Raw genomic sequence first — 27,612 nt, 5'->3', positions numbered from 1 at the left:
ATAGCTGTTTTAAGACCATGGATACACTTTCGACCTGGACTGAACACAAAGTTTTTAAGTATCCAAAGTACATGGAGACGAATAAAAAGTCGCTGAACCACGTGTATCATGTGCTCATTGTTGTGTGGCCAGTTATAAAGCTCAGTGACTTCATCCAAATCTATTTGTGTAACTAGATGACATTCTATTTAACCCTTTTTTTTCTACACCAGGATTACGATGGTCTGGAGTCATAATGATTTACTGTGTGCTTACAGCTTTTCTAGAATACACTCTTGCCCACTCTTTCAATTTTATATTCACAAATATTGACATAATTTACGCCTATATGTTTTAAATGAGCTTTTACACGATTACACCCATCAGGCAGTTAATTTCAGTAGTGTGTCAAATTTGCTCGAAAGCGATCTGTTATAGATGTTATGCCAGTGGGAGTCTTAATGTCGGTGATGTGGGGTGTTGAGAGCTGGTAAAGGTGGGAGGGGTTGACACAAAGATGTACAGGACAGGACACCCTCATGCTTGCTCCATAAACCTCACCACATTTTGGTACCGCAGCTGTGTGGCGCACGCAATGAAAGCGGAGAGGTGCGCTCCTCCTGGAGTGACTATGCCGAGCCTGGAACGGGCTTTTGTGCACTGATCGGCGACTAAGAAGCTCATTTCTCTCCGACATAAACGGAATGTTGACGCTCTCTCTCTCACTAAGGTCGGTTTCAACAGAGCATTGAAGACATCGCTCATTTACCATGAGCTGTTTGGATGTTATGTACCCAGCCTATGGACATTACGCATCGTACGCACCGACTGCTCCCGCTTTTATCAGTAACTTCCAGGTAAGAAATGAGCACATGTGGAAACGTTCTTGTGATAACTCTCATCTCAAGTATTGGAGCCTGTTGTGCTAGTTAACAGATATGCTAATTTATGCAGCTTGTGCGTAAAAGCAAACAACCCGATTCAAAAAGTTATTTATTTGTTTAAGTTTGTGATTTAAGAATTAGTTTGATTTATTGAGATTTTTTCTTTATATCTGTACATGTCACACCAAGCACAGAAGTCACTCTGCACCCACTAATTAGCGCACAGCAGCTCGCACGCACACACAGATTACACATACCAGTGCTGCCTCATACAAAGAAGAGCATCGTGTCAAAATGTCTCATAGTCAGCTCCAGAACTGTCTTCTGCAACACCTGTTTCAACTCTCTCCCTGTTCTTCCTCTCCCTGCCCTCTAACACCGCGCCAGGCTGCCACAGGTCTAAATTGCACTTCATCTCATTGCCGGGATTTTATGGACACTCCCAACGGCCCCGAGGGGATGTCTGGGGGCCCAGGCACTGGAGGATCAACTTCCTCCTCTGCTTCATCCAGCTCTTCTTCCTCCTATACTCCTGCGGCTTCAAGACCAGAAGAAGGCCCCAAAGAGAAGCAGGAAGCTCCCGAGGCAGAATACCTGACTTCTCGCTGTGTCCTCTTCACCTACTACCAGGGAGACATCAGCAGCGTTGTGGATGAGCACTTCTCCAGAGCCCTCAGCTCCTATATGGATGGTGAGGGCAAACGTCGAGCACCAGAACATCGGGGAACAGGTAAATTTCATTGCGCATGCAGAAAGATTATTTGACTCAAATAAAGGTCCTTGTACCAGCAATACAAAGTCATAGTGAATGTTTGGTGTTCTTAAAGAAACTGAAAACAAAAAACAAAAGATTTCAAGATGTATTTATAAAAATCAAATTTGTGCAGTATATGCACAAAAATAAAGCAACACCAATCAATTTTATCAAATCTTTAATAGACTAATTTATTCTAGGTGTGTTTACATGACGATTGTTGGGTTTCTCCTAACTAAATCCTTCTCCTCCCATGTATTTAGGGAAGCACAGGTGGCATATTTGTCACAGTTGAGATATATTGCATGAGATTTTGAGGCCACACATGCTGAACTGACAGGGAGCGCAGCAGAGTGTCACACAGGTAATTTGGTCAGTTGAAGGGCTCATTTGTTCAAAAAGTTGTCCCTGGAAAGGTCGGGGCATCGGGTCAGGAAGGTTAGGAGCAGTTGGAAGTCAAATGGGTCTACTTTGACTCTTCCAGGCTAAAAGGTTTAAAAAAGACACAAGAGAGTCAGCGTGCATTGTTGGTTTTGTCTGTGAAAATCCCAAAATCAGACCTAGCTATAGTCAGATTTCTAATATCTGCCTCCCGGGTCTAAATATGACTCTGTGATTGCAGTATGTTTTGGCAACTTTATCTCCACGAAACGCTATGGATTTATGAGTTTATTGTGGCTTATGTTAATACCAAGTACAGATAATCCATAACTATCATCCAGAGAATCCTATAAAAGCTCAAATTAGTGTTAAGTAAAGATGTTCCTTTCCTCTTTTTACAATTTTAAATCTGATTGCACCAGGATGTAAAGTAAACAAAAATGTCGAAATGAATATTTTAAAGATGCCAGTGTTCTTTTTTGCTGCCAGCTTGACGATATCCCTTGGATATCCATGTAGGGCCTAAAGCGTCTACTCACTCTGTTGCTCTGTCGGTTTTAGTCTCTTTCCTTGTTGAGTCGGACGTCTTCATTTCAGCACCAGTGCACGCTCCCTGCCTCACAACAGATGCTATGTTTATACATGACCGTAAGCGCACAGCCTCGCTGCGGTATCCCCTTCAAACGTCTCCATGGCTGCCATTCTGTCTCTTGCTCCAGCTCTTGCCCCACAATGGTTGCTCAGTCAGTTGCCCACCTGCCAGTCAGATTTATATAAGTTGCGGTCATTGTGATATGGGCAGTGGGAAACGCTGCCTCTTGGGGGGATGCATAGGGCATTTTTTTTCATATAACTATCCCATGGGAAAATTATACTGCTAAAAACATATAATGGCTTGCTGACATTCTGTCAAGGGCGAGGAGGGTGGGGGAGCAGAGAAAACAACAGGTGGGGGTGCAGGAGACAGAAGAGAGGGTTGGCGGGTGCTAGAACGGGGCTAGAATTGCTTTTTGAGTGTGTGTGTGTGTCTGTGTCGGCTTGAGTGTGTTGTGAGACTTTCAAAAGTAGTGAGCTGACAGGAGAGTGAGCGATGTCACCACAGCAAGTGATTTAAGACCCTGTGAGTCTTGGGCTCGTTCCAGGTCAGAGCGCCTGCCTTATATAGAATTCCAGGGTATAGGGACATCGCGCTTTCTACCTTTCTCTTTAGCGCTCACTCCCCTCTGTCTGCTCGAACGTGGTTGTGTTTATTTCTGTGTCTTGTTGGGGCTAGGACGGTGTGACAGTATGATCCAATGGGGAAGATATCTGGGCCAGAGGGTGTAGCAGTCATGTGAGTGACATCTATGTTTTAGTATGTGTTGCTCCTCCTGCACAGCTCCAGCCTTTCCATTTGCTTCTATAAATCAATTCAATTCACTACGCAGTTGTGCAACAGTTCATGACTTGGCCGAAGTTTGACTGTTGTGCCTCCTCCTACCTCTTCTCTCCCACCTCTTCCCTTATTAGATACCCCGTCGCCTAGCAGTAGACGAAGCTTCCCCCCATCCTTCTGGGACAGTAACTACTCCTCGCCTCAGAGTCGCTCCCACTGTGAGACCGGTGCACCTTCCTATTCCATGGACCCGTACGCATCAGGGCTACACCCCAGCCTGCAGCACCCACACGCTCATCCTCATCCACACGCTCATCCACACTCCCACCCTCACCCACCAGAAAGCTGGGGATATCCTCAGGCCCAAGCCTACGGCCCCCCACGGCCTCTCCATGAACTTTATTCACCTTCGGCTTTGGAGCCCCACTATGGGCCCCTACTCATGCCTACCGTGAGGCCACCACATCTTCCCACCTTGCCAAGCCACTATGAAGTGAGCAAGCTGGAGCCCGCTACCTCATGGCCCAGTTTGCTCCCCCCAGGAGATGTCAGCCAGACCCTGGCCCTCAACATGGATGCAGGTAACCACTCAACCATGTGAGGCTTTTGGATGGTACAGTGCAGTTTTAGTGCAAGATTGAACTTTCATCCCTTTAAATTTAGCAACACAACACACCAAGCAATCCTGACTTTAAAATATCAAAGATTCATGAATAATATACAGTCAAATAACCATTTACACAAACACCCACACTCTGTTGCACACTGCTATACCAGCTTTCAGCCCCTGTAATGCTCTATATATGAAAACAAATGATCAGATGCAAACATATATACGCTCAGGAAGTTAAATAACTCAGTCACCATTATAGACACTCCCACGCATGCAGACACACTCACAAATGCACACAACACATCATAATCATCACAGGAGCCCCGCCACCCCACAAAAACAGGATGTTTGGCACAAGTAGACTCCATGACAACCTGTGTTCTGTGTTCACCATTGTCCTCCTCATTGTATCCTTTTCTTTTTTTCCCCTCAGGTCTCCAGCAGCACAAGAAAGGCAAGGAGCTCTACTGGTTCTAACGAGCCCTTCAGTCACAGTGACCAGCCATTACCAGATCCAATTAGTCCCTGGACCTATTTTGCTATTGTCGCAGCAGGTCCCTTTATCCCCCGCCCCCCTCCACCATACACACTTTGCATCCCCATCTACCCACCCCCTTCACTCTGTTTCTAGCCTCCCCTGCCAGTATACAGCCTTGCTCCAGGTCGACATGTGTGCACCATGGAGATAAAGCAAAGCGAAAGAGGGAGCGAGAGAGGGAGAGTGTCCGAACTGTCTGTAATCTGTGCTGTTGCTCTCTTTTTCTCAGCTCTTTTGGTCTCCCTCTGCTGTCACTGCACAGACCTTGGCAAGGTGGGAGCCACAGTGACCTGTTTGGACTGAGAAAGACAGGATCACAACAGACTTCTTTTTTTTTTTTTTGCAGAGGACAGAGAGATGGAAGGATGAATGGAGGGACAGAGGGATGAATAGCAGAGAGTAGGGATTTCCTCCAATGTCCCTGGTTATCTCTGTCTCATGCTCTGTGTTGGTACAGTGGTTTTCATTATCCACTTATCTGCATTTCACAAATGCAACATTCAGTGATAAACAAGAGCAGCAATTATGGCAGTTTAAGCTCTGTGACTGTTATCATGAGGCCTTTTGTGTTTGTTATTATATAATACTGCTCTCTGAAATAAAGTGTTTATATTTATTGGTGTTTATGTGCATTTCTAAAATATTAGGTTGGCCAGTGTTCTGAATTTTTTTGTGTCAAGCTGATTGTGCTTTATATATATATATATATATTTTAAAAGCGGTGATAAAGCTGACCATACCAGATCTATCATCTATCTTATGTGGAGAATATCTCTCGCATCTACCACGATTTGTTTGCTCAGAACTATCAGGTAAAACTGAACTTTCAATTTGATGCTGTTCCATTTTAGTCCTTTTGTTCTCTGTCATTCGTGGAAATTTTGAATTTTGGCTTTCTTAATATTTGTGGGATTATTTTTTCGGTGTGCTCATTTTTTCGTGTCCAAGAATGTGATGTCAATAAATATTTTTATGGTTCATTGTCACATCTCATAAATGTTTACCTTGAACGATGTTAGCAACATGAATATAAGAGAGTAATATTTCTAGATAATAAATACTAATATTAGCCTGAAGAAATTTGGCTCCATGGGAAGACTCCAGGTGTCAGGTAACATATCTGTGATGAGGGCTTTTCGGTCTGTTTCTAATTTTGCACACTTGTTGGGTGCCCTGACATTTTCATAGCTGTCTGATTCCCAGATACAGTAGCAGAGCCAGATGTGATCAAGGTTACGCTGTGCACCTCGTCTTATTTAAAAGGCCTTCCATTTGAATTCCTGCTTGCATTCACACTTTGTCACCTATAAAGTGGGAATGAGTGGCAAATGCCAGCCACGTGTAACCAGAGAAGAAGCAAGCCATCCCAGCTATGCACCAAATGTTGCTGTGTTATTGATCTGATAATCAGATTATGCCCTAAGGTATGCCAGTCTTGGCCACCGTCACAATTTAGTGGCTGTTATGTGTGACCCCTCGCCCCCTTAAGAGAGCAGCCAACTATGTGATTGGCTTTAATCTGAGGAAACATGTAGAGTAATAAAATTAAAAGAGTTTACCAGGGATAGCTTTCCTGTCAGCTTCCCATTCCAACCACCTTACAGCCTTTTCATGCTAGTATTGTTGCTGGCACTAGCCTCTTTTTTTTTTACCCTCCAGGATCTAATCCATAGTAAGTGTGCAGCCACAGATATTGTCACATTACAGTACATGGCTGTCAATAAATCCCACATAATGTGAAGCAGCACATTCAAGTGTAGTTTGTATGAGGAAGGCATAAATTGACTCACTATGGATAATACCAAGATTAAAATTAAAATTGATTTAACCTAAAGTTGTAGCTTAATTTGATTAATTACTGATTCGTTAGTTTTATTACTAACAGAAAGTGGATTTGGTTTGGTGGTTTCCATGTTTGTTAGTAAACTGAAATATTCCAAATGAAATAGTGACATCTCCTGGTGTGTTTATAGCACTGCAAAGCCAACAACAAATAAAGGTTTTACAGGGCACACTTACAACAGGTTGAGCTGCTGTAATGCAGCCAAGACACAGTTTATGGCGCTTTTACAGCAACACTAACTAAAACTAGCTATGAAAACACAAAATTAAGAATTAAAAAATAGCATGAGCTTCTTCTTTGAGCGAATAAATTGCTTTGCATATTTATCCGTGACTACTGGAGAGCACCTGTCAGATCAACTGTCAAAACCAAGAACTACTTTAGCTCATTTTTTACAACTATTTGACCAGTATTATCTCTTAGTACAGAGGTCACTGTTGATTACTTGGTTGATTATATATAGCTTTATCAATAGCTACTAACGAGCCCAATGCAAAAAAAAAACAAACCCCTTGCATTTGCTCCAGCTATATAATCATTACACTGAAAAGACATTTTCATAAATGTGCACAGACTGTCTGTTAATAAAAAATAATACATAATCATGTGTAAAAAACATGGCACAGAAATTTGAGAACAACATGTTCAGGACAACATCTCAACATATGGGAGCAAAGGTTAGTGGCCGACATTACTGAGCACTTTCTGAGAACCACTGATTGCCTCACTTGCACTATGCATTGGTTTCAGTAAGAGTTTATAATAAGACAAACCCTATGCTGACCCAGATTCAAAACAATAGTCACATGATGGCTCATTGGTGGTAGTCACATGATACAGGTTCTAGAGTCAAATGGCACATTATATACAAATACAGATTTACTACATGTTTGTGATCCAAATCTTCAACTTTTATTTTAATAATCATATGATTCACTCAGTGATCAACTGTCATCCTCCCTGCTTTAAATAAACTGGAATCTTATAACCTGATTACTGAGTGTAAAACACAGTAAACTTGAGTTTTGTGCTTTACTCATCTGAATTTCTTAAACATGTGACTTTCCTGCTGTTTTAACTTTTAATATCTAACTGATACAATCATCATGTGCAAGCTAAAGGAGACAAATAAAAATGAAGCAAGAAACACATGTGATGTAGTATAAACAAGTGGTAGCAGAAATCACAAAACACACACAAAACTTTTTTTCTTCACTTTTAATTTTTCCAGATAAGTCCCTAGACCCATTTACCATAACATGTTCACATGCTTTACTTCCACATTTTCCCCGAAACAAGCAGACAAAAATGTGCAAACTTTGATTTGTGAACTTCCATCCTCGTAATTGCTGTTGTGCTGACTCACGGTGAACCTGTTACTTGTTATGCATCCACGCTATGCTGCACCTGACCACTTCTGCTGGACTTCACAATAAAAACAAATCATTTTAATACTATGTGAGATTAATTTATCTAGCTGGGAGACATGCCACCCCCCAGGAAAAAAATAATGACATTTATTTATTATAATAAAATAATTAAACACATAAAATCAATAAAATCAACCTTCCTAATAATAAAAAAAAATAATAAAAAGATAACTTTATTATCTATTACAATCTTCATGTTTGTCTACGATCGTCTATTGTGAATAGTTTTCATGACTCTACACATTTGTCTGGTTCCCATACTAACAGCTGTAGTTGTTTTTTTTCACACATTATAGGTTTTTTCACTTTAGAGGATTTTGACTTTCAGGCTTTAATTTTAAATATATTTTACAGAGTAGTATTACTTTCACTTAAGTGAAAAAACAAACAAAAACGAAACAAAAACTGTGTTCTTCTACCACTAATGAACTGTCCTCTCATGCCTTACATTAGCCACTGCTGAAAATATATAAAGCATTATAATACTACTGCAAAGCTACACTGTAGCAATAGTTATGCATTTCTATCATAGAAAGAAAACAGCATATTGTTTTTTTTTTTATTGATCCAGAGGTATTAGAATTCAAACTATTTGCACTTTTCTGACAGAAATAACCCCAATCTTGTGTACAAAATACTGATATCTGTGCTTTCAGTTGGGATGTCAGATGCATGACATAAACTAAAATAAGAGTTCCTTGAAATCTGTAAACCTTTTGCTTAGTTCTTAGTTTCCCACCCACTCCACATCTTCTTTATGGCTATCGTAACACTGAAAGCCTTGTGACCACTAGTCAGCCAGACAGACAGACGTCAGTTACAGAAGATAAATTGCCAGTAAAAAAAAAGGCTGATATCTTACTTACAGGGAAGAATTTAAAGACAAAATGCACATTTTTGTATTTGCACTGATAAAGATGGGTGGGATTTGCCCAGAAAATCAGGCCTTACAGTCAAGCTTAAAAACAGGATGTGTTTGTGGAAACAGAAAGGAAGTGTTGAATAACTGTCAGTGGAAACCCGCATGAATCATAAATCAAACAATATCAAACTCAGAATAGAGTTTATCGGAAGTTGTGTGTGGCTGTGTGCTTGTTTGCACCGTAGCTCAAAACCTTAAGAAAACTTTCAGACAAAAGGGGACAAAAATTCCATATTTGTGGGAAAATTTAGAGACTTTAATCAGTCTACGAGAGGTTATATGCGTACATATGAAGACAATACATCATTTCAGTTTCTTAAAGAAGAAAAAAGATGGGGTAACACTTCAAATACATCCTGATCATTCATGTAACTCATTAAACAACATTCACTGAGTGGGTGTTAGCTGAGGTGCCACCTACAATTTCAAGAAATAAAAGCACCTCTATGAGGATTTTGCATATTTTCCAGAATGATGTAATCTGTTTCTTCTTAAGGTTTCAGCCCGCAGGTGGATGACACATTAGCACACACGCTGTGTTGTTTCTGTATGTCTGCTTTGTTTTTGTTTGTTTGTTTTTTCTGCTGTTGTTCGTTTTGGAGACTTCCCATCTCTTTGTGGTGGGAAACAGATTACAATAACACATACAGACATATGATGTTTGTTGAACGTGAATCCATATGACTAAACCAAAACTGATCATGCCCTCAAAAAAACCTAAAAACCAAAGAAAAAGCAGTAAACAGGATTCATGACAGTAATGTTCAGTGTTTTTGCTGAGGTTGACTAAAATATTTCCTCAAAACAGTGTCATCGTGCGATCCTCCTCTTAATGTATAACTCCACCTTTGTCTGTTTCAGTGATTGACTTTCATGTGCCATATTTTTTGTGACCTGCTGACAGCCACCTGACTGGAATACTGTAGTCATAACTGTAGCTGGCTATATAAGAACTCCTCAGACACCTCTACAACACCCACAGGTGCTTCTACCTCAGTCTTCAGCACATACACTGACATCGAGCCAGGTGAGTAGCTACAGCACAGACTACTGCACACACAGACTACACTTTTTAGTAACAGAATGATGAAAGAGTCATTCATTTGAGAAAGAATAGAAAGGAGAGATGAAACAGAAAGTTAAAGAAACCAGGACGTAGAGCGGATACTGTGGTAGTGTGGAAGTGACATCCAACATCACAATAGAGAGTATTTTAAAGCTGATGTGACAGGCATCAGAAACAATCTGTCTGGTTTTCTGCACACCACACAGGATCTGTGTCTTTTTCTGCTTGTGTCCAGTCAAGATGAAGTTGCTGCTTGTTGTTGCTGCTGTTCTGGCTGTGGCCAGCTGTGCCAGCATCTCTCTGGAAGATCTGGAGTTTCATGCCTGGAAACTCAAGTTTGGTGAGACAGCAGACTCTTCCTCTCCTATTTGTTTGAGCTTTTTGTCAAATGATATTCATCATGTTTCGTGGTCTTAAAGGAACCCTTAAATTTGGCCTTGCTCACGCTCACATGCTTGTAAAACATTATAAGACTAGAATAAAGGAAAATCTCTTACTGGAAATTAGATTGTTAATATTTAAGGATTCATCCTGGTTCCTTCATTCTCTTTCTGACAATTGTTTTTTCAAAATGGCAGAAAGATCCTACCACTCTCCATCAGAGGAGGCTCACCGGAGGCAGATCTGGCTCAACAACCGCAAATTTGTGCTTGTACACAACATCTTGGCAGACCAGGGTTTGAAGTCCTACCGCCTCGGCATGACCTACTTTGCTGACATGGTATGTTTGTATGTCTGTTTAGGTTTTTATGTGTAGGTCATCAGCATTTTTCACTGCAATTAGCAGAGAACGACACAGAGAATAGCATTTTGGATAACAACCCAATAAGCCCAGAATTATGTTCTTCTTCATCAGGAAAATGAAGAGTACAAGCGAGTGATTTCCCAGGGCTGCCTTCACTCCTTCAATGCTTCTCTGCCTCGCCGTGGCTCTACCTTCTTCAGACTTAGACTACCTGAAGGTACTGATCTGCCCGACACTGTTGACTGGAGAGATAAGGGATATGTCACTGATGTCAAGGATCAGAAGCAGTGTGGCTCCTGCTGGGCCTTCAGTGCAGTGAGTACATATAACGTAGTCTTCTCTATTATTGTAAAGCAGGAAATTTTGCTCGACTGTTGGCTTCAAACTGACTGACGCTTGTTGCAGACTGGCTCACTGGAGGGTCAGCACTTCAGGAAGACAGGAAAGCTGGTGTCTCTGAGCGAGCAGCAGCTGGTCGACTGCTCGGGAGACTATGGCAATGAGGGCTGCGGTGGAGGCTGGATGGACTCCGCCTTCCAGTACATCCAAGCAAATGGAGGGATTGACACTGAGGAGTCCTACCCTTATGAGGCCGAGGTAATAAAAGAGTGGAGAATAATGTGCTTATTATAATGTTATAATGTTATTGTTCATCACTTGACTGTCATTATCTTGACAAATGACAGAGTTGGAGATGAAAAGACAATTATTCATGATAGACTTGCAAGCAACTGGTGTACTTTACTGCCACCTTGTGGAAAAAATATATCTAGTGACGCAAATCTGATCAAGGTCAATTTATTGACTACTTTTATATTTATCTTTAAAATTATAGCGCTTGGTAAATGCTCTCATCTCTTATATTTTTACAATAGCGACTTGCAAAATGTGTCAGTAGATAATTTTCTCTTGACTAGGATGGAAAATGCCGTTATAATCCTGATAATATTGGAGCCACATCCACCGGCTATACTGATGTGACTAAAGGCGATGAAGACGCCCTGAAAGAGGCTGTGGCCACCATCGGACCCGTTTCTGTAGCCATTGATGCTTCTCAGATGTCATTCCAATTCTACGAATCAGGTAAAACACTGTGTTGAAAGAGCCAAATAAAAATCTTATATAGAGAAAGAAATGTGAAGATTTATTTATTTATTTTTAAACCTCTCAGTCTAAATGATATGTATTTCTAGGAGTGTACAATGAGCCCCAGTGCAGCAGCTTACAGTTGGACCATGGTGTGCTGGCTGTGGGTTATGGTACTGAGGACGGAAATGACTACTGGCTGGTCAAGAACAGGTAAATAACTTGATTGATGCTCGTTCTAATAGTTACTGAGAGGTAATACATGTAGATTATTACGTCGCTACATTCGGTTACATATTATATCTGCTAAATGTTTATTAATTTGTTTCTTTCTGCAGCTGGGGTCTTGAATGGGGAGACAAGGGATACATTAAGATGAGCAGGAACAAATCCAACCAGTGTGGGATTGCTACTGCAGCAAGCTACCCTCTGGTCTGAAGAGGTCAGAAGAAACTTAAACTACTTTTTCTTTCTAGCTCTACTAAGATTTTTTTTTTAACAATTTCATTAACAATTCCTTTTAAACATATCAAACCTATGATCATGTGCACAGATTAATATAAAAATATTTGTGCATCCCACAGTTTATTGACTGATTGATTACATTTGCAGGTTTCCTCAGTGAGGCGGAGATCAGTGGCATGTAATCAACATTAATTTTATTTTTATTATTTCATTTTTTTTTTCAGGGTAAAGAGTCACCCTTTGCCCTGGTTTATGTTTAATAGAAAGGTATATAAAATTGTAAATAAATATAAATAAATAAAATATTTCACAGTGATTTAAACATTTGTTTGTGTGTTTCTCTTTGTTGGGGGTGTTTGGCTTTGTAACCATTCAGTGGTTTATCCAGACAGAGATATTCAACCTCAGTGGGATTTTTTTTGTCCTACCACACAATTTTAAATCATACAGTTCAGATGCGACTGAAGTGCAGACCTTCAACTTTAGTTCAGCAGGTTTAACAAACATTTTACTTTATTATAGTCATTTTTATACATAGTTCTTCATTAGAGCCTCAAAAGTAATTAGAGAAGTCAGTGACAAACAGTTTTGTTTTGTGGCAAGTGCGGCCTTGTTTTTTTTAAACCTTTCATTGTAATTTCAAGATAGGACCTAAAGAGATGTTGGTGCAAATGATGGAACAAACAAAGTCAGACAGATCGTCTGATCTTTAGGCTGCATTTATGACTTAGTTTATTCCTAAACAGAATGAATGCTTGTAAATAAGGTCTATGTATAAATATAGCTAATACTTTCAGCCAGTTTGATGCAGCTAATTCATAAACACGTAATTAAAATTTAATTAACAGGTGCTTACGTTAATTAAAATCTTTGCCAAACCACCGAATTAAAGCTGAAATATGGCTGATTTAAAAGTTATTGCGGTGATGTGCAGCAGCAAATCTATAGAAATTGTGTCTTTGTCCAACAGTTTATAGACAGAAGTTTAGTTTGGTAGACTTTATGAATTTCTATAAAAAACAAACAAATAAGCATGTAGTATACCAGTTAAAAAACAAACAAACAAGCAAACAACAACTTATCTGGATGAAGTTATGTACCTGACAGAAAGAATACTTGATCATTATCTCAAATTATGTATTTGTATTTTTTCTAAAGATTACACAAAAGTAGCGTCTGTTTGCTTCACCTCACTCAGAACTTATGTGTTTTACAATCAATTATGATTTTCTCAAAATATGTGAAAGGGGCGTTTAATGTTATACTGATTCTTGCTTAATTTTATTCATGGTTCTTTGGCCACATTAGCTGAGCTTCAGCTGACATAAATTACTTTAAGCTGGGCTAATTAATTCAAAACGAACTAGAAAAGTCTGAAATGTGGAATGAGATGCACCCTCACATACTGGCTGCTTCTTTGACATTTGGCTTGCAAACCTAAGGTGAAAAATAACAGCTGTGGGCAAGAAGTTTCAGAAGTGGGAACTTCATTTTGTAGAGAAATGTCTCCGTTGTGGTTTCCTCTGTGTTTGAACTTATTTTTTTAAAGTAACATTTCTTGCTTAATGTTTCCATTTACAGTTTTACTGTTTTTATTTTTAGTATTTTGTGCCTTTTGAAAGGTTGTGAGTCTGAATCATTCATCAAAAGCACTAAAAAATAAAGATGCAAAAGTGAAAGATGATTTGACTGGCAAATGTAAACGTATAGGAACTCAGTAATGAAGTGTAAGCAAGCAAGGAAGAATTTTTAGGTAGTGTGTGAAGTCTGGTAGCCTTAATCTAGCAAACAGCTCAGCTAACCAACTGATCACATGCCATCCAACATCAGCTCATGGACACCACAGCACCAGCTCCTCCTCAGAAACAGTGTGGCTCCTGGTGGGCCTTCAGTGCACTCACACTGTTCTGTAACATACTGTTCAAGTTAATTCAGATATATTTATGTACTTCCAAATAACCAAAAAAGTTTATCTCATCCATCCATCCATAGAGAAAAATCCCCAATCACAATCTTTGACTTTACAGGTCTTTGTAACAACTGACTATTGTTATTTCCCTAAATAGCAAAGTTGGAAATGCAAATAAACTCTTTCAGCTGTGTGCCAGCAGTTGCCTGGATGCCTACCTGTTATCAGGAAGAAATCTTCAACAGAACTACACTCAGTCAGTGATGTCAGACTGCCTCTACTGGTATGGGGTGATGAGGAAAAAATCATGAGTTAAAGAGGGGACAGAAAATCCATATTTGTGGGAAAATTTAGAGACTTTAATCAGTCTACGAGAGGTTATATGCGTACATATGAAGACAATACATCATTTCAGTTTCTTAAAGAAGAAAAAAGATGGGGTAACACTTCAAATAAATCCTGATCATTCATGTAACTCATTAAACAACATTCACTGAGTGGGTGTTAGCTGAGGTGCCACCTACAATTTCAAGAAATAAAAGCACCTCTATGAGGACTTTGCATATTTTCCAGAATGATGTAATCTGTTTCTTCTTAAGGTTTCAGCTCGCAGGTGGATGACACATTAGCACACACGCTGTGTTGTTTCTGTACGTCTGCTTTGTTTTTGTTCTGCTGTTGTTCGTTTTGGAGACTTCCCATCTCTTTGTGGTGGGAAACAGATTACAATAACACATACAGACATATGGTGTTTGTTGAACGTGAATCCATATGACTAAACCAAAACTGATCATGCCCTCAAAAACACCCATAAAACCAAAGAAAAAAGCAGTAAACAGGATTCATGACAGTAATGTTCAGTGTTTTTGCTGAGGTTGACTAAAATATTTCCTCAAAACAGTGTCATCGTGCGATCCTCCTCTTAATGTATAACTCCACCTTTGTCTGTTTCAATGATTGACTTTCATGTGCCATATTTTTTGTGACCTGCTGACAGCCACCTGACTGGAATACTGTAGTCATAACTGTAGCTGGCTATATAAGAACTCCTCAGACAGCTCTACAACACCCACAGGTGCTTCTACCTCAGTCTTCAGCACGTACACTGACATCGAGCCAGGTGAGTAGCTACAGCACAGACGACTGCACACACAGACTACACTTTTTAGTGACAGAATGATGAAAGAGTCATTCATTTGAGAAAGAATAGAAAGGAGAGATGAAACAGAAAGTTAAAGAAACCAGGACGTAGAGCGGATACTGTGGTAGTGTGGAAGTGACATCCAACATCACGATAGAGAGTATTTTAAAGCTGATGTGACAGGCATCAGAAACAATCTGTCTGGTTTTCTGCACACCACACAGGATCTGTGTCTTTTTCTGCTTGTGTCCAGTCAAGATGAAGTTGCTGCTTGTTGTTGCTGCTGTTCTGGCTGTGGCCAGCTGTGCCAGCATCTCTCTGGAAGATCTGGAGTTTCATGCCTGGAAACTCAAGTTTGGTGAGACAGCAGACTCTTCCTCTCCTATTTGTTTGAGCTTTTTGTCAAATGATATTCATCATGTTTCGTGGTCTTAAAGGAACCCTTAAATTTGGCCTTGCTCACGCTCACATGCTTGTAAAACATTATAAGACTAGAATAAAGGAAAATCTCTTACTGGAAATTAGATTGTTAATATTTAAGGATTCATCCTGGTTCCTTCATTCTCTTTCTGACAATTGTTTTTTCAAAATGGCAGAAAGATCCTACCACTCTCCATCAGAGGAGGCTCACCGGAGGCAGATCTGGCTCAACAACCGCAAATTTGTGCTTGTACACAACATCTTGGCAGACCAGGGTTTGAAGTCCTACCGCCTCGGCATGACCTACTTTGCTGACATGGTATGTTTGTATGTCTGTTTAGGTTTTTATGTGTAGGTCATCAGCATTTTTCACTGCAATTAGCAGAGAACGACACAGAGAATAGCATTTTGGATAACAACCCAATAAGCCCAGAATTATGTTCTTCTTCATCAGGAAAATGAAGAGTACAAGCGAGTGATTTCCCAGGGCTGCCTTCACTCCTTCAATGCTTCTCTGCCTCGCCGTGGCTCTACCTTCTTCACACTACCTGAAGGTACTGATCTGCCCGACACTGTTGACTGGAGGGATAAGGGATATGTCACTGATGTCAAGGATCAGAAGCAGTGTGGCTCCTGCTGGGCCTTCAGTGCAGTGAGTACATATAACGTAGTCTTCTCTATTATTGTAAAGCAGGAAACTTTGCTCGACTGTTGGCTTCAAACTGACTGACGCTTGTTGCAGACTGGCTCACTGGAGGGTCAGCACTTCAGGAAGACAGGAAAGCTGGTGTCTCTGAGCGAGCAGCAGCTGGTCGACTGCTCGGGAGACTATGGCAACATGGGCTGCATGGGAGGGCTGATGGACTACGCCTTCCAGTACATCCAAGAAAATGGAGGGATTGACACTGAGGAGTCCTACCCTTATGAGGCCGAGGTAATAAAAGAGGAGAGTGGACAATAATCTTCTTGACAGGTTATCATAATAAACGAAAAAATTCTAAATCATAATCTTTGAAAGTACATTTGAAATTGTTCATATCTTGACTGTCATTATCTTGACAAATGACAGAGTTGGAGATGAAAAGACAATTATTCATGATAGACTTGCAAGCAACTGGTGTACTTTACTGCCACCTTGTGGAAAAACACTATATATCTAGTGGCTCAGCAAATCTGTTCAAGTCCAGTTTATTGACTAGTTTTAAATCTATATTTAAAACTATAGTACTTGGTAAATGCTCTGATCTCTTATATCTTTGCAATATACTTGGAAAATGTGTGAGTGAATAATTTGCATATTTTTTTCTCGACTAGAATGGTAAATGCCGTTATAATCCTGATAATATTGGAGCCACATCCACCGGCTATACTGATGTGAGTCAAGGCGATGAAGACGCCCTGAAGGAGGCTGTGGCCACCATCGGACCCATTTCTGTGGGCATTGATGCTTCTCAGATGTCATTCCAATTCTACGAATCAGGTAAAACACTGTTTTGAAAGAGCCAAATAAAAATCTTATATAGAGAAAGAAATGTGAAGATTTGCTTATTGATTTTTAAACCTCTCAGTCTAAATTATATGTATTTCTAGGAGTGTACAATGAGCCCCAGTGCAGCAGCTCAGAGTTGGACCATGGTGTGCTGGCTGTGGGTTATGGTACTGAGGACGGAAATGACTACTGGCTGGTCAAGAACAGGTAAATGATTTCATGTGATGCTCATATTTTAATTCATGTTCTTGACTTCTTCTAATAGTTACTGAGGGCTGATACACAACTGAATAAAGGCATCTTATACATGTAGATTAATATGTCTCTTCATTCAGTTACATATTAATCTGCTAAATGTTTATTAATTTGTTTCTTTCTGCAGCTGGGGTCTTGAATGGGGAGACAAGGGATACATTAAGATGAGCAGGAACAAATCCAACCAGTGTGGGATTGCTACTGCAGCAAGCTACCCTCTGGTCTGAAGAGGTCAGAAGAAACTTAAACTACTTTTTCTTTCTAGCTCTACTAAGATTTTTTTTTTTAACAATTTCATTAACAATTCCTTTTAAACATATCAAACCTATGATCATGTGCACAGATTAATATAAAAATATTTGTGCATCCCACAGTTTATTGACTGATTGATTACATTTGCAGGTTTCCTCAGTGAGGCGGAGATCAGTGGCATGTAATCAACATTAATTTTATTTTTATTATTTCATTTTTTTTAGGGTAAAGAGTCACCCTTTGCCCTGGTTTATGTTTAATAGAAACTTATATAAAAATTGTAAATAAATATAAATAAATAAAATATTTCACAGTGATTTAAACATTTGTTTGTGCGTTTCTCTTTGTTGGGGGTGTTTGGCTTTGTAACCATTCAGTGGTTTATCCAGACAGAGATATTCAACCTCAGTGGGATTTTTTTTTGTCCCGCCACACAATTTTAAATCATACAGAAAGTGTGTGAAGTCTGGTAGCCTTAATCTAGCATACAGCTCAGCTAACCAACTGATCACATGCCATCCAGCATCAGCTCATGGACACCACAGCACCAGCTCCTCCTCAGAAACAGTGTGGCTCCTGGTGGGCCTTCATTGCACTCACACTGTTCTGTAACATACTGTTCAAGTTAATTCAGATATATTTATATACTTCCAAATAGCCAAATCAGTAAACATCCCGTGAACTTAGAGAGAAAACCATAACAATCAGATCATCCCCTTTATACAGGCTGCATCCATAGTGTTTAGAAGCAAAAAAATTACATTCTCCTCTCTGGTTTCTCCTGTCTTTGATCTTGTTTTGATCTTTTTTTATTTTAAATAACATTTCTTGCTTTATCTTTTCAGAAACAGCTTTACTTTCTTGGGCATTCTGTAGTTGGTGAAAATTTATCTCCATCCATCCAGCCGTCTTCTTCCGCTTATCCGGGGCCGGGTCGCAGGGGCAGCAGGGGAAAGGGAGCCCAGACCTCCCTTTCCCCTTCCACCTCCTCCAGCTTGTCTGGGTGCTTTTAAATAAAATGTATTCTTCTTCTTCTTCTTCTTCTTATTATTATTATTATTATTATCATCATCATCATCATCATCATCATGTGTATGTGTAAGCATGCTGCAAAAAAAACCCCTCTGCACTCTACGTCATCCGGCAATATATCAATCCAGACAGTAACGCTTGAACGAAGCTCTTTACCCTCAAAATACGGAGCGCCAACTCGATTATGAACACATTTTCATTGTGTGTGTAAAAAAAAACTTCTGCAGACTCTAAGCTACTTGGCTGACCACAAGTGGTGCTCTCACTCCTTTATGCATTCCAAGGAAGAGGGAGGAAGTTACAAACCGATCATACCACACACATCACGAGCCTCGCTATGAAACCTAATGGAACAATAGGTATGCTGTTTTGTACCCTTGGCGTTATTAGTGCCTGTAGAGGGAGTTGTCTTCTCCAGCTGCTGTGGCTGAAATAAGTTCATTTAGTTTTAGAAACTTTCACTGAACAGTCAGCTACAATGTCACAACTAAGCATATGCATAAGCACTTTAATACTTTAAATGTAAATAATAAAATTTTCTATTACACTCCCTTTTCCCGTCACTCGTGAACAAGACCCCAATATACTTAAACTCCTCCACTTGGAGCAGGAACTCGTCCCTGACCCAGAGTGGGCACTCCACCCTTTTCTGGCTGAGGACCATGGCCTCAGACATGGAGGTGCTGATTCTCATTCCCACCTCTTCACACTCTGTGAACTGTCCCAGTGCGAGCTGGAGGCCATCGCCTGTTGAAGCCAACAGATCCACATCATCTGCAAAAAGCAGAGATGAGATTCTGAGACCACCCAAGTGAAAGCCTTCCGCCACTTGGCTAGGCCTAGAAAGTCCATAAAAATTACAAACAGGATCGGTGACAAAGGGAAGCCCTGGCAGACTCCCTCACCCACCGGAAACGAGTCTGACTTATTGTCAGCTATGTGGACCAAGCTCCTGCAATGGTTGTACAAGAATCGAATGGCCCGTAGCAATGGGCAAGACACCCCATACTCCTGAAGCACCTCCCACAGGACACTCCGAGGGACATGGTCGAATGCCTTCGAGTCCAAAAAGCACATGTAGACTTGGTTGGGCAAACTCCCATGCACCTGCAAGTATCCTTAAGAGGATAAAGAGCTGGTCCGGTGTTCCATGACCAGGACGAGAACTGTATTGTTCCTCCTGTAGCAGAGGTTCGACTAACGGACTGGACTCTTTCTTAGTCTGGAGTTTATCTCAGATTCATTAATTAAATGAAGTTAAGGACAGAGAAAAGAATGTACAAGTTAAATAAACCTTGATATAGAGCTAAAGTTTTATAAGCATTATAACAACTCAAGTTTATTAATTTAGTGAACTTGACCTTGCTGCTCGAGTCCAGAGTGGTGTGACGCGTCTAGTATCTGCGTGCTAGTGAACTGCAAAATCTCCAGTGGTCAATTGGAAAATAAATAAAAATGCTAGTAATTTTTCAGTGTTAGAAAATCAACACTGCTAACGTTAGTCACTGTTAATCTTTAACACTGACTAAGTTACTGTTAAAATATAACACTGTCAGTGTTAATTTAACACTCAAAAGAGTGGACACATAAAAACACTTTTCTAGTGTCAATTGAACACTGGAGATTTTGCAGTGGGGTAGTGTATTTGCATTTGTCACCTTTCGCTTTCAGCCACACCATGACACTGCCACATCGCTGCTGAGTACTGATGATTGCAGTTCTGCAAAAAGGAGAACTGACTGAGGGAATGTTTTTGGCCAGCATATAGCCTTTTCCTATACATCTAGGGTAGTCTACAGTGTGGTGCGATACATACATGTTAAAAAGGTTTAGCCACCCGCTACATGAAGGTGCGTAGACTTTTTGAAACAGTTCAGATCTCACAGGAAAAATGAAACACCAGGGAGTGCCGAGCTCCAGCTCTCCGCTTCTTCACTACAGACCTTTGGACCAGCTCAAGGAGTGCTTGGTTTTGAAGTGTGGTTACTCATTGAATTGACATTTCAACAGCATGTAACACAAAAAATAAAAGTGCCATCAAAACAACAACAGTTGCCTGTAATATTTGAAAACCTCACATATTTCTCTCATAAGAAATGCTGACTGATATCAATATTCCTCCACCAGATCACCCTTCCTCAATTCTGACAATTCATTTCAAGAGATCAATACTACCAACACCTGGATAACTGAGAATCTACACAGACACTTAAAAGTATAGTTACACATTTATCTGCTTCAGTTCTTTAGATTTTTCTCTATGAGCTCCAGTCAACCACCTGGCCTTATCTGGTTTGTTAAATAAACAACTTTATTATTAAGATTGCAGATTAATTGTGTTCCATGTTGTAGATTCTGTTTACATACCCTTGTGTTTAACTATAAATTTGTGAGAGGGGATTTGCTTGCATTGTTTTACTTTATCTTATTCATTGATTTTCAGACACTCGAAGATGGCTGAGAATATTGCTCAATGACAAGCTAACACATTTCATCCTGGACTACTTTCAGCTGCCTTAAATACTTCAAAATCCTTTTTGTTGTTAAAGAAGTCTGAAATGTGGACTCAGATATTGGCTGCTTATATGGCTTTTTAGCAACTGAGTGAAAATATTGTTTGTACATAGACCAGCAGGAGAGAGAAACAGCAAAATTTAGGTCTGGGACTGTTTTTTTCCATAATTCCAAACACAGCTAAGAGATTTGCAAAAACTATTGAAGACCAAAGAAGACTAAATGCTGACTTTCATGAATGTTACTCAACCAGTGAACCTCCAGTGAACAACTGTGGGGGCGGGTAAAAAAGTCACACTTCCTCTTTGGAACACTGCCAAACAAATTGTGTTGACTCTTAATGCTAAGCTCCACCTTTTTATGTTTCAGTGCATTACATTCTTTTGCTTTGTTTGCACACTTCTGTCCTGACTTGACTGGAATACAGCAGTTATAACTGTAGTCAGCTATAGAGGAACTCGTCTCTGACACAGACGTACATCAGTCACAAGTGGTTCGTCTATAGCGGACACTGAGACAGGTAAGCAGCTACAGCACTGATAGACACATAGATGAGTGTAAATACACTTTTCAGTAACATGCTGATGGAAAAAAACCTGAGAATCATTCATTTGAGGAAGAATTGGAAGGTGAAATACAAAACTCAAAGAAAATGGGCAGAGTAGATACTGTGATTCTATGAAAGTGACAGAAGATATTATGATAGAAAACATTTTAAAACTGAAAAACATCTGTGTCTTTTTCTGCTTGTGTTCAGTCAAGATGAAGTTGCTGCTTGTTGTTGCTGCTGTTCTGGCTGTATCCAGCTGTGCCAGCATCTCTCTGGAAGATCTGGAGTTTCACGCCTGGAAACTCAAGTTTGGTGAGACAGCAGACTCTTTTAGTCTTTTTGTTTCTGTTGATCCTTGGGAAGACTTGGAAAGAAATGTGAGCTCACCCTAATATGTTAAAATTGTGTAAAAAGGGAAATTTCGTAGCAGATTATTTCTTACATTCATTACCAATGTATTTTCTTTTGTTCTGTTTTCACTATTTCCTTTTCCAACTGGTAGATAAGTCATATGACTCTGAATCAGATGAGGCTCAAAGGAAGCAGATCTGGCTCAACAACCGCAAACATGTGCTAGTGCACAACATCTTGGCAGACCAGGGTTTGAAGTCCTACCGCCTTGGGATGACCCAATTTGCTGATATGGTATGTGCAAAAAAAGACGTGTCATTCAGATTTTACTCCTCACCATTTACAATTTCACAAAGACTTTTTTTTGTAATGCATATATGCATGTAAGAATGCATAGAAACTTTTAAATAAAAACCCCATGAACTCTGTTCCTCTTCTCAGGAAAATGAAGAGTACAAACGACTGGTTTCCCGGGGCTGCCTTCACTCTTTCAATTCTTCTCTACCTCGCCGCGGCTCTACCTTCTTCCGACTACGTGAAGGTACTGATCTACCCGACACTGTTGACTGGAGAGATAAGGGATATGTCACCGATGTCGAGAATCAAATGCAATGTGGCTCCTGCTGGGCCTTCAGTGCAGTAAGTAGAAATAACTTTCTGTTCTTTATTTTTGTAACATGGCAAACTTTGCTCGGCTGTGGTCTGGTTTCAAACTCACTCTTTTTGTTTTTTCAGACTGGCTCACTGGAGGGTCAGCACTTCAGGAAAACAGGAAAGCTGGTGTCTCTGAGTAAGCAGCAGTTGGTCGACTGCTCTGGAGAGTTTGGCAACCATGGCTGCAATGGAGGCCTGATGGATTCTGCTTTCCAGTACATCCAAGCAGCTGGAGGGATTGACACTGAGGAGTCCTACCCTTATGAGGCCGAGGTAAATAGACTGCAATATGTCAAAAACATGTCACACCTGATTCCTTTTAAATCATGATCTTTGAATTTATACAAGCCTCAGCACTTTGCCATCTCACTATCATCAGCTTAAATTCTAATTCAAATTCAAATTTTATTTGTCACGTACACAGTCATACACAGTACGATATGTAGTGAAATGCTTGGACAACTGCTCGTGACCTAAAGAAAACAAAAAAGGAAAAGGCTATGAATAAGATAGGAAATAAATATGAAAAATTAAAAAGGGTAAATTTAACTAAGAAGGAATAAAATATAAATTAAGGTTAAAAATGAAATAACTGTACAACACAAATTAGAATGAAGGGTAAATTTAACTGGGAAGGAATAAGATAAAATATATAAATTAAAGTTGAAAATAAAATAACTGTACAACAAAATACACAATATAGAACTATATAAGAATGTATGAAGAAATCTAAATATAAATAAATATATACACAATAACAGCAGCTGTACAAGTATTAACCGGAAATGAAGAATATAGTGACCAGTGTTGTGCAAAAAAACAATGTGTGCAAAAACAATGTCCAGAAAGTCCAGTGTGTGTAAGAACCATATGTGTGGGTCAGTACTGTGTGGTGGTGTGATTGAGAGACCGTATCGCCTGCGGGAAGAAGCTCCTCCTCAGTCTCTCTGTGTTGGTCTTCAGGGAGCGGAATCGCTTTCCTGACCTCAGCAGAGAGAACAGTCTGTTGTTGGGATGGCTGAGGTCCTTCACGATCTTATAGCTTAATAGCTTTAGTGAAAATTACTGATGATATTCTAATACATTCAGATAAATGTCCTGCTCAACAGCTTTTGATACTGTTGAACATGCTACCCTTATTAGCAGCCTCCACAAATGCGTTGTCATCTCTGGTACTGCTCTCAAATGGTTTTCATCATACTTATCAAACAGATAATTCAGAATTCATATAAATCAATGCATGTCCTCATCTGCACCTGCCCCAGTGCTTCTTTATATATGTTACCCCTGGGCCAGCTAAACAATGGTTTTAAAGGAATCTTCATTCACTTCTATGCAGATGACACATATTTTTCTGTCAAGCCCAACAACCTCAGTAGCCCCTCCTCCCACAATGGATTTTTCTGTGCCCTAACTAATTAGGATATTCAAATATCCTAATATCTCAGTCCTGAAACTGAGGTTCTAGTGCTCAGCCCACTAAGGACGATAGTCAGTACATTAGCCCCCTTGCCAAACATTTCAAATCATCTGCTAAAACCCTCGGTGTCACTTTTGATCATCACTTGAATTTCAAAACTCATATCTAAAAGGTTACCCAGTTTTGTTTCCTTCATCTGAAAAATATTGTGAAACTCCAACCTTTACTGCCAGTCAATCATTTTGAACTTTTAGTATGCACTCTAATTTACAACTTTAACACTTTTCACATGCATTTCTCAGTCCTCCTTAACTAGTCTCCAATTAGTTAAGAACACAGCTGCAAGGCTGCCAACTAAAACTAGCTGTCAGTAACATATTACACCTATCCTTGCATCCCTTCACTGGCTTCAAGTAAAATTCAGAATCCACTTTAAAATTCTGTTATTAACATAAAAGGCTCTACGTGGACAGGCTCCTGTGTATTTAGCTGAGCTTCTAGCACCTTATCAATGCAGCCAGCCTCTCTGATTGTCTAACCTCCCTCGCTCTGGAGAGGTGATTGTGCTTTTGAGGTTTTACTGCCCAAATTCTGGACCAGCCTTCCTCAATCAATTAGGTTGGTTATTTGTTTGAAGCGAATGCTGAAAACTCATTTCTATTGGTTAGTGTTTCCTTAATCCATTCCCCTTCAATTTTGGCCATAGTTTGAATCAATACAAGTATGTATATGTGTATGTAGGAATGAAGGTCTGTCGGTATGACTGACCATGTGACTGTTTATGTGTCTGTATGTTTTAACACGCACACTTGTCTTCAACGTGCACCTTTTATTTGAACTGTGAAGCCCTTTGTAAATCTGTGTTTTGAAAACTGAATAAATAAATAAAGTTATTATTATTATTTCAATAAGGAAAGATTATTAGACGGAACTGAACATCATTTATTGATATACAGAATTCAGTTATTTGGCTGTTAGACTCTGATGGCCCATCAAAGCAGACCAGAATCGTAGAGGTGATAGGGATTAGAACAGGACACCCCTTGGAATCTAGACATTGGTGGTGGCGATGAAGATGGAGGCTTGAATGAAGCCAGTGATGAGTGAGAGGTGGTCATGTGGAGAAGGTGTGGTGCATGAAGGCGTGGTGCATGAAGGCATCTGCAAAGTAAAACGACAGATGCCAGTGAAATTTACAGTATGCGGAGTGAAGAAGGCTGGTAGAAATATGATTGGACCGGACCAGTCATGTCACAATAAGCTTGACAGCAGAAGTGAGAGTGGAAGTGATGCAAAGCTTAGATTAGATGCCAACACCTGGGAAGTAGACAGATGTGTGACTACAGATCTTCCTTATAGAACATACGCATAAGCTTCATTATTATTATTGATAAATATATGAATCAGGGGTGCAAATCGGCTCGTTTAGACAGTGTTATCAAGCATGAAAGTGCTTGAAGCAGTTTACAGTACTTCCAAAACATACTGTAGGTTCAAGTCGCATAAACCCGACAGTATTGGCTGCTTTACTGACTTCTTTATAAATCCATTTTCAACATCACAGTATTTTTTATATACTGTGTTTGCTAATATGTTGCAATCAATGCAAGAAATTTTAACATCTTTCTCCGTATTAGGATGGAAAATGCCGTTACAATCCTAAATCTACTGGTGCTACATGCACTGGCTATGTTGATGTGCAACCAGCTAATGAAGAAACCCTGAAAGAAGCTGTGGCTACCATCGGACCAATATCTGTGGCAATTGATGCTTTTCATCCATCTTTTCAGTTCTATGAATCAGGTACAGACATTGAAACACAATTGAAAGTATCAAGAAAATTATCTTCAAATTAAAAAATAAATGGGAATAGTTTTGTTCTTTACACCTGTCAGTCTAATTGGCATGTGTTTGCAGGTGTTTATGATGAGCCCGACTGCAGCAGCACAATGTTGGACCATGCTGTGCTGGCTGTGGGTTATGGTACTGAAAATGGACTTGACTATTGGCTGGTCAAGAACAGGTAAATACCTACTTATATTTAAATTTATATTTGATACACAGATATATAAAGACATCTTTTTTATGGCTTAACAATCGGATCATCATGTCTCTACATGTTATTGAACTATTAGTGTGAACACAGCCCATTTTTAGCTGTTAAATGTTTTTAATTTCTTTCTTCCTGTAGTGCTGGTGTTGGATGGGGGGAGAAAGGATACATTAAGATGAGCAGGAACAAATCCAACCAGTGTGGGATTGCTAGTGCAGCAAGCTACCCTCTGGTCTGAAGAGGTCGGAAGAAACTCATCCTCATTTTTACTTTATTTTATTTTTATTTTTTTGCCAAGTTACGTAACTAAATGTCATTTTGTTTACGGTGTCAACAGGCTCTCTTTTTGTTGCATTAGTGTTTAATTAAATAACATCATAAAGACTGCAAATACATGAAACATAAATAAATAAATAAATAAATAAATAAATAAACAAATTGTTTCACATTGACATTTAATAAAAGTAATTGTGTTTATTTCACTGTGTTGGTGTATGGCTTAATAACCAAGAAGTGTTTTTTAGCATTTAAACTTTGGTCTGTTGATCAGTCCACTATGCTCAGCACCAGTGGGATTTCTATTTTTTTTTTATACTTCTGTGTTCCCCAAAGAAAAAAGTTGACTGGTGATCCGTCCCTGGCTTTTCCTGTACGGCCACCATGAGAAATATAATGTATTTGTTTTATTTTGTATTTGTGCCCTGTAATAAAGCAGTAGCTTGCAAAAAGGCTGAGTAATGCACCTTCATCCATTCCTTTTTGTAACAAAAGTTAGCACAAGTCAGAGATCAATCCTGATAGGATTTGCAATCATGGTTTTTAGTTAGATAGACTATTGTGAGAGGAATGACGGACCCGACCACATACTTGCACTTTCCAGCACGCTTCTTTATTCAGTTGTCGTTTCTTCAACTCATGTCTTTTTCACAGCTTTTCAGCTGCGTCCTACACACAACAACAACCTCAGGTCCCGACATGTTTAATATAGGGGAGGCGTGATGAGCTGATTGACCTCAGGTATGTCAGCCTCCCCCGCAGCCATGTCACGGACCATGCCCCACCACAACTGCCAATGCTGTTTTCACCATTAGGCAGAAGTACGGATACTTCTGTTAAAAAATACTGGTAAAAGCTGAAGTACTGATTTAACTTCTTTACAGGTTCTGAAACTTCTTCAAAATAAGAAAGCAAAAAGTATATCTTTTGAGTATTTTTTTATGTAATAAAAGAGAATTGTGCTGCTGCAGTTGGTTCAATTGATGCAGTAAAATGATATTAGTGCAAGGAAATATAAATGTTATTTCATTCCATATTTTGATTCTAATGAATGTACTCAGGTTATATCAATTATGTAGAATACAAACACAGAAAAAGAGGGGGAATTAAAAACAAAAAACAGCTCTATCTGTTGCCTACATTACAGAGGCTAATTTTGCACACATAAACAAGAAAATTTGTACAGTTAGGGGTTAATGTGAGGTTGTAGAGAGA

The 27,612-nt window shown here is 39.6% G+C and overlaps 4 protein-coding genes across 5 annotated transcripts; all 4 read left to right on the top strand.

Annotated features, from left to right (window-relative positions):
• Window positions 1–277: 277 nt before the first annotated feature.
• Window positions 278–5,504, top strand: vgll2b (vestigial-like family member 2b). Its single transcript, XM_085441950.1, has 4 exons — window positions 278–836; window positions 1,251–1,593; window positions 3,508–3,954; window positions 4,420–5,504. The coding sequence occupies exons 1-4, from the start codon at window positions 750–752 to the stop codon at window positions 4,461–4,463; spliced, it is 921 nt and encodes a 306-aa protein (XP_085298076.1). The 5' UTR covers window positions 278–749; the 3' UTR covers window positions 4,464–5,504.
• Window positions 5,505–9,652: 4,148 nt separating this feature from the next.
• Window positions 9,653–12,405, top strand: LOC146686412 (procathepsin L-like). 2 transcript variants are annotated; one of them, XM_085441197.1, is made up of 9 exons: window positions 9,653–9,746; window positions 9,992–10,125; window positions 10,364–10,506; window positions 10,642–10,845; window positions 10,936–11,127; window positions 11,448–11,613; window positions 11,724–11,829; window positions 11,955–12,058; window positions 12,229–12,405. In XM_085441197.1, exons 2-8 carry the CDS (start codon window positions 10,026–10,028, stop codon window positions 12,052–12,054), a joined length of 1,011 nt encoding a protein of 336 aa, XP_085297323.1. In that variant the 5' UTR covers window positions 9,653–9,746; window positions 9,992–10,025; the 3' UTR covers window positions 12,055–12,058; window positions 12,229–12,405. The 2 variants fall into 2 exon arrangements, with proteins under 2 accessions (XP_085297323.1, XP_085297324.1); XM_085441198.1 differs by having other exon boundaries at window positions 9,663–9,746; window positions 10,021–10,125.
• Window positions 12,406–14,975: 2,570 nt separating this feature from the next.
• Window positions 14,976–17,767, top strand: LOC146686411 (procathepsin L-like). The gene is made up of 9 exons (XM_085442109.1): window positions 14,976–15,110; window positions 15,385–15,489; window positions 15,728–15,870; window positions 16,006–16,203; window positions 16,294–16,485; window positions 16,866–17,031; window positions 17,142–17,247; window positions 17,423–17,526; window positions 17,698–17,767. Exons 2-8 carry the CDS (start codon window positions 15,390–15,392, stop codon window positions 17,520–17,522), a joined length of 1,005 nt encoding a protein of 334 aa, XP_085298235.1. The 5' UTR covers window positions 14,976–15,110; window positions 15,385–15,389; the 3' UTR covers window positions 17,523–17,526; window positions 17,698–17,767.
• Window positions 17,768–21,475: 3,708 nt separating this feature from the next.
• On the top strand, window positions 21,476–26,863 carry LOC146686410 (cathepsin L-like peptidase). The gene is made up of 8 exons (XM_085442107.1): window positions 21,476–21,613; window positions 21,851–21,955; window positions 22,146–22,288; window positions 22,436–22,633; window positions 22,730–22,921; window positions 25,706–25,871; window positions 25,986–26,091; window positions 26,260–26,863. The coding sequence occupies exons 2-8, from the start codon at window positions 21,856–21,858 to the stop codon at window positions 26,357–26,359; spliced, it is 1,005 nt and encodes a 334-aa protein (XP_085298233.1). The 5' UTR covers window positions 21,476–21,613; window positions 21,851–21,855; the 3' UTR covers window positions 26,360–26,863.
• Window positions 26,864–27,612: the final 749 nt, after the last annotated feature.

The sequence above is a fragment of the Copadichromis virginalis genome, linkage group LG19 (assembly GCF_057382275.1).
Source record: "Copadichromis virginalis isolate Kocher_CV1m ecotype Utaka linkage group LG19, C_Virginalis_male_GT1.1, whole genome shotgun sequence".
NCBI lineage: Eukaryota > Metazoa > Chordata > Actinopteri > Cichliformes > Cichlidae > Copadichromis > Copadichromis virginalis.
This window is presented reverse-complemented; position numbering and strand designations above follow the sequence as displayed.

Coding starts and splice junctions, on each gene's coding strand:
- vgll2b (XM_085441950.1), top strand. CDS start 750: ATGAGCTGTTTGGATGTTATGTACCCAGCCTATGGACATTACGCATCG. Junction 1,594..3,507: donor ACCAGAACATCGGGGAACAG/GTAAATTTCATT, acceptor TTCCCTTATTAG/ATACCCCGTCGCCTAGCAGT. Junction 3,955..4,419: donor GGCCCTCAACATGGATGCAG/GTAACCACTCAA, acceptor TTTTCCCCTCAG/GTCTCCAGCAGCACAAGAAA.
- LOC146686410 (XM_085442107.1), top strand. CDS start 21,856: ATGAAGTTGCTGCTTGTTGTTGCTGCTGTTCTGGCTGTATCCAGCTGT. Junction 22,634..22,729: donor CCTGCTGGGCCTTCAGTGCA/GTAAGTAGAAAT, acceptor TTGTTTTTTCAG/ACTGGCTCACTGGAGGGTCA. Junction 25,872..25,985: donor TTTTCAGTTCTATGAATCAG/GTACAGACATTG, acceptor ATGTGTTTGCAG/GTGTTTATGATGAGCCCGAC.
- LOC146686412 (XM_085441197.1), top strand. CDS start 10,026: ATGAAGTTGCTGCTTGTTGTTGCTGCTGTTCTGGCTGTGGCCAGCTGT. Junction 10,507..10,641: donor TGACCTACTTTGCTGACATG/GTATGTTTGTAT, acceptor CTTCTTCATCAG/GAAAATGAAGAGTACAAGCG. Junction 11,830..11,954: donor TACTGGCTGGTCAAGAACAG/GTAAATAACTTG, acceptor TTCTTTCTGCAG/CTGGGGTCTTGAATGGGGAG.
- LOC146686411 (XM_085442109.1), top strand. CDS start 15,390: ATGAAGTTGCTGCTTGTTGTTGCTGCTGTTCTGGCTGTGGCCAGCTGT. Junction 15,490..15,727: donor TGCCTGGAAACTCAAGTTTG/GTGAGACAGCAG, acceptor TCAAAATGGCAG/AAAGATCCTACCACTCTCCA. Junction 16,486..16,865: donor CCTACCCTTATGAGGCCGAG/GTAATAAAAGAG, acceptor TTTCTCGACTAG/AATGGTAAATGCCGTTATAA.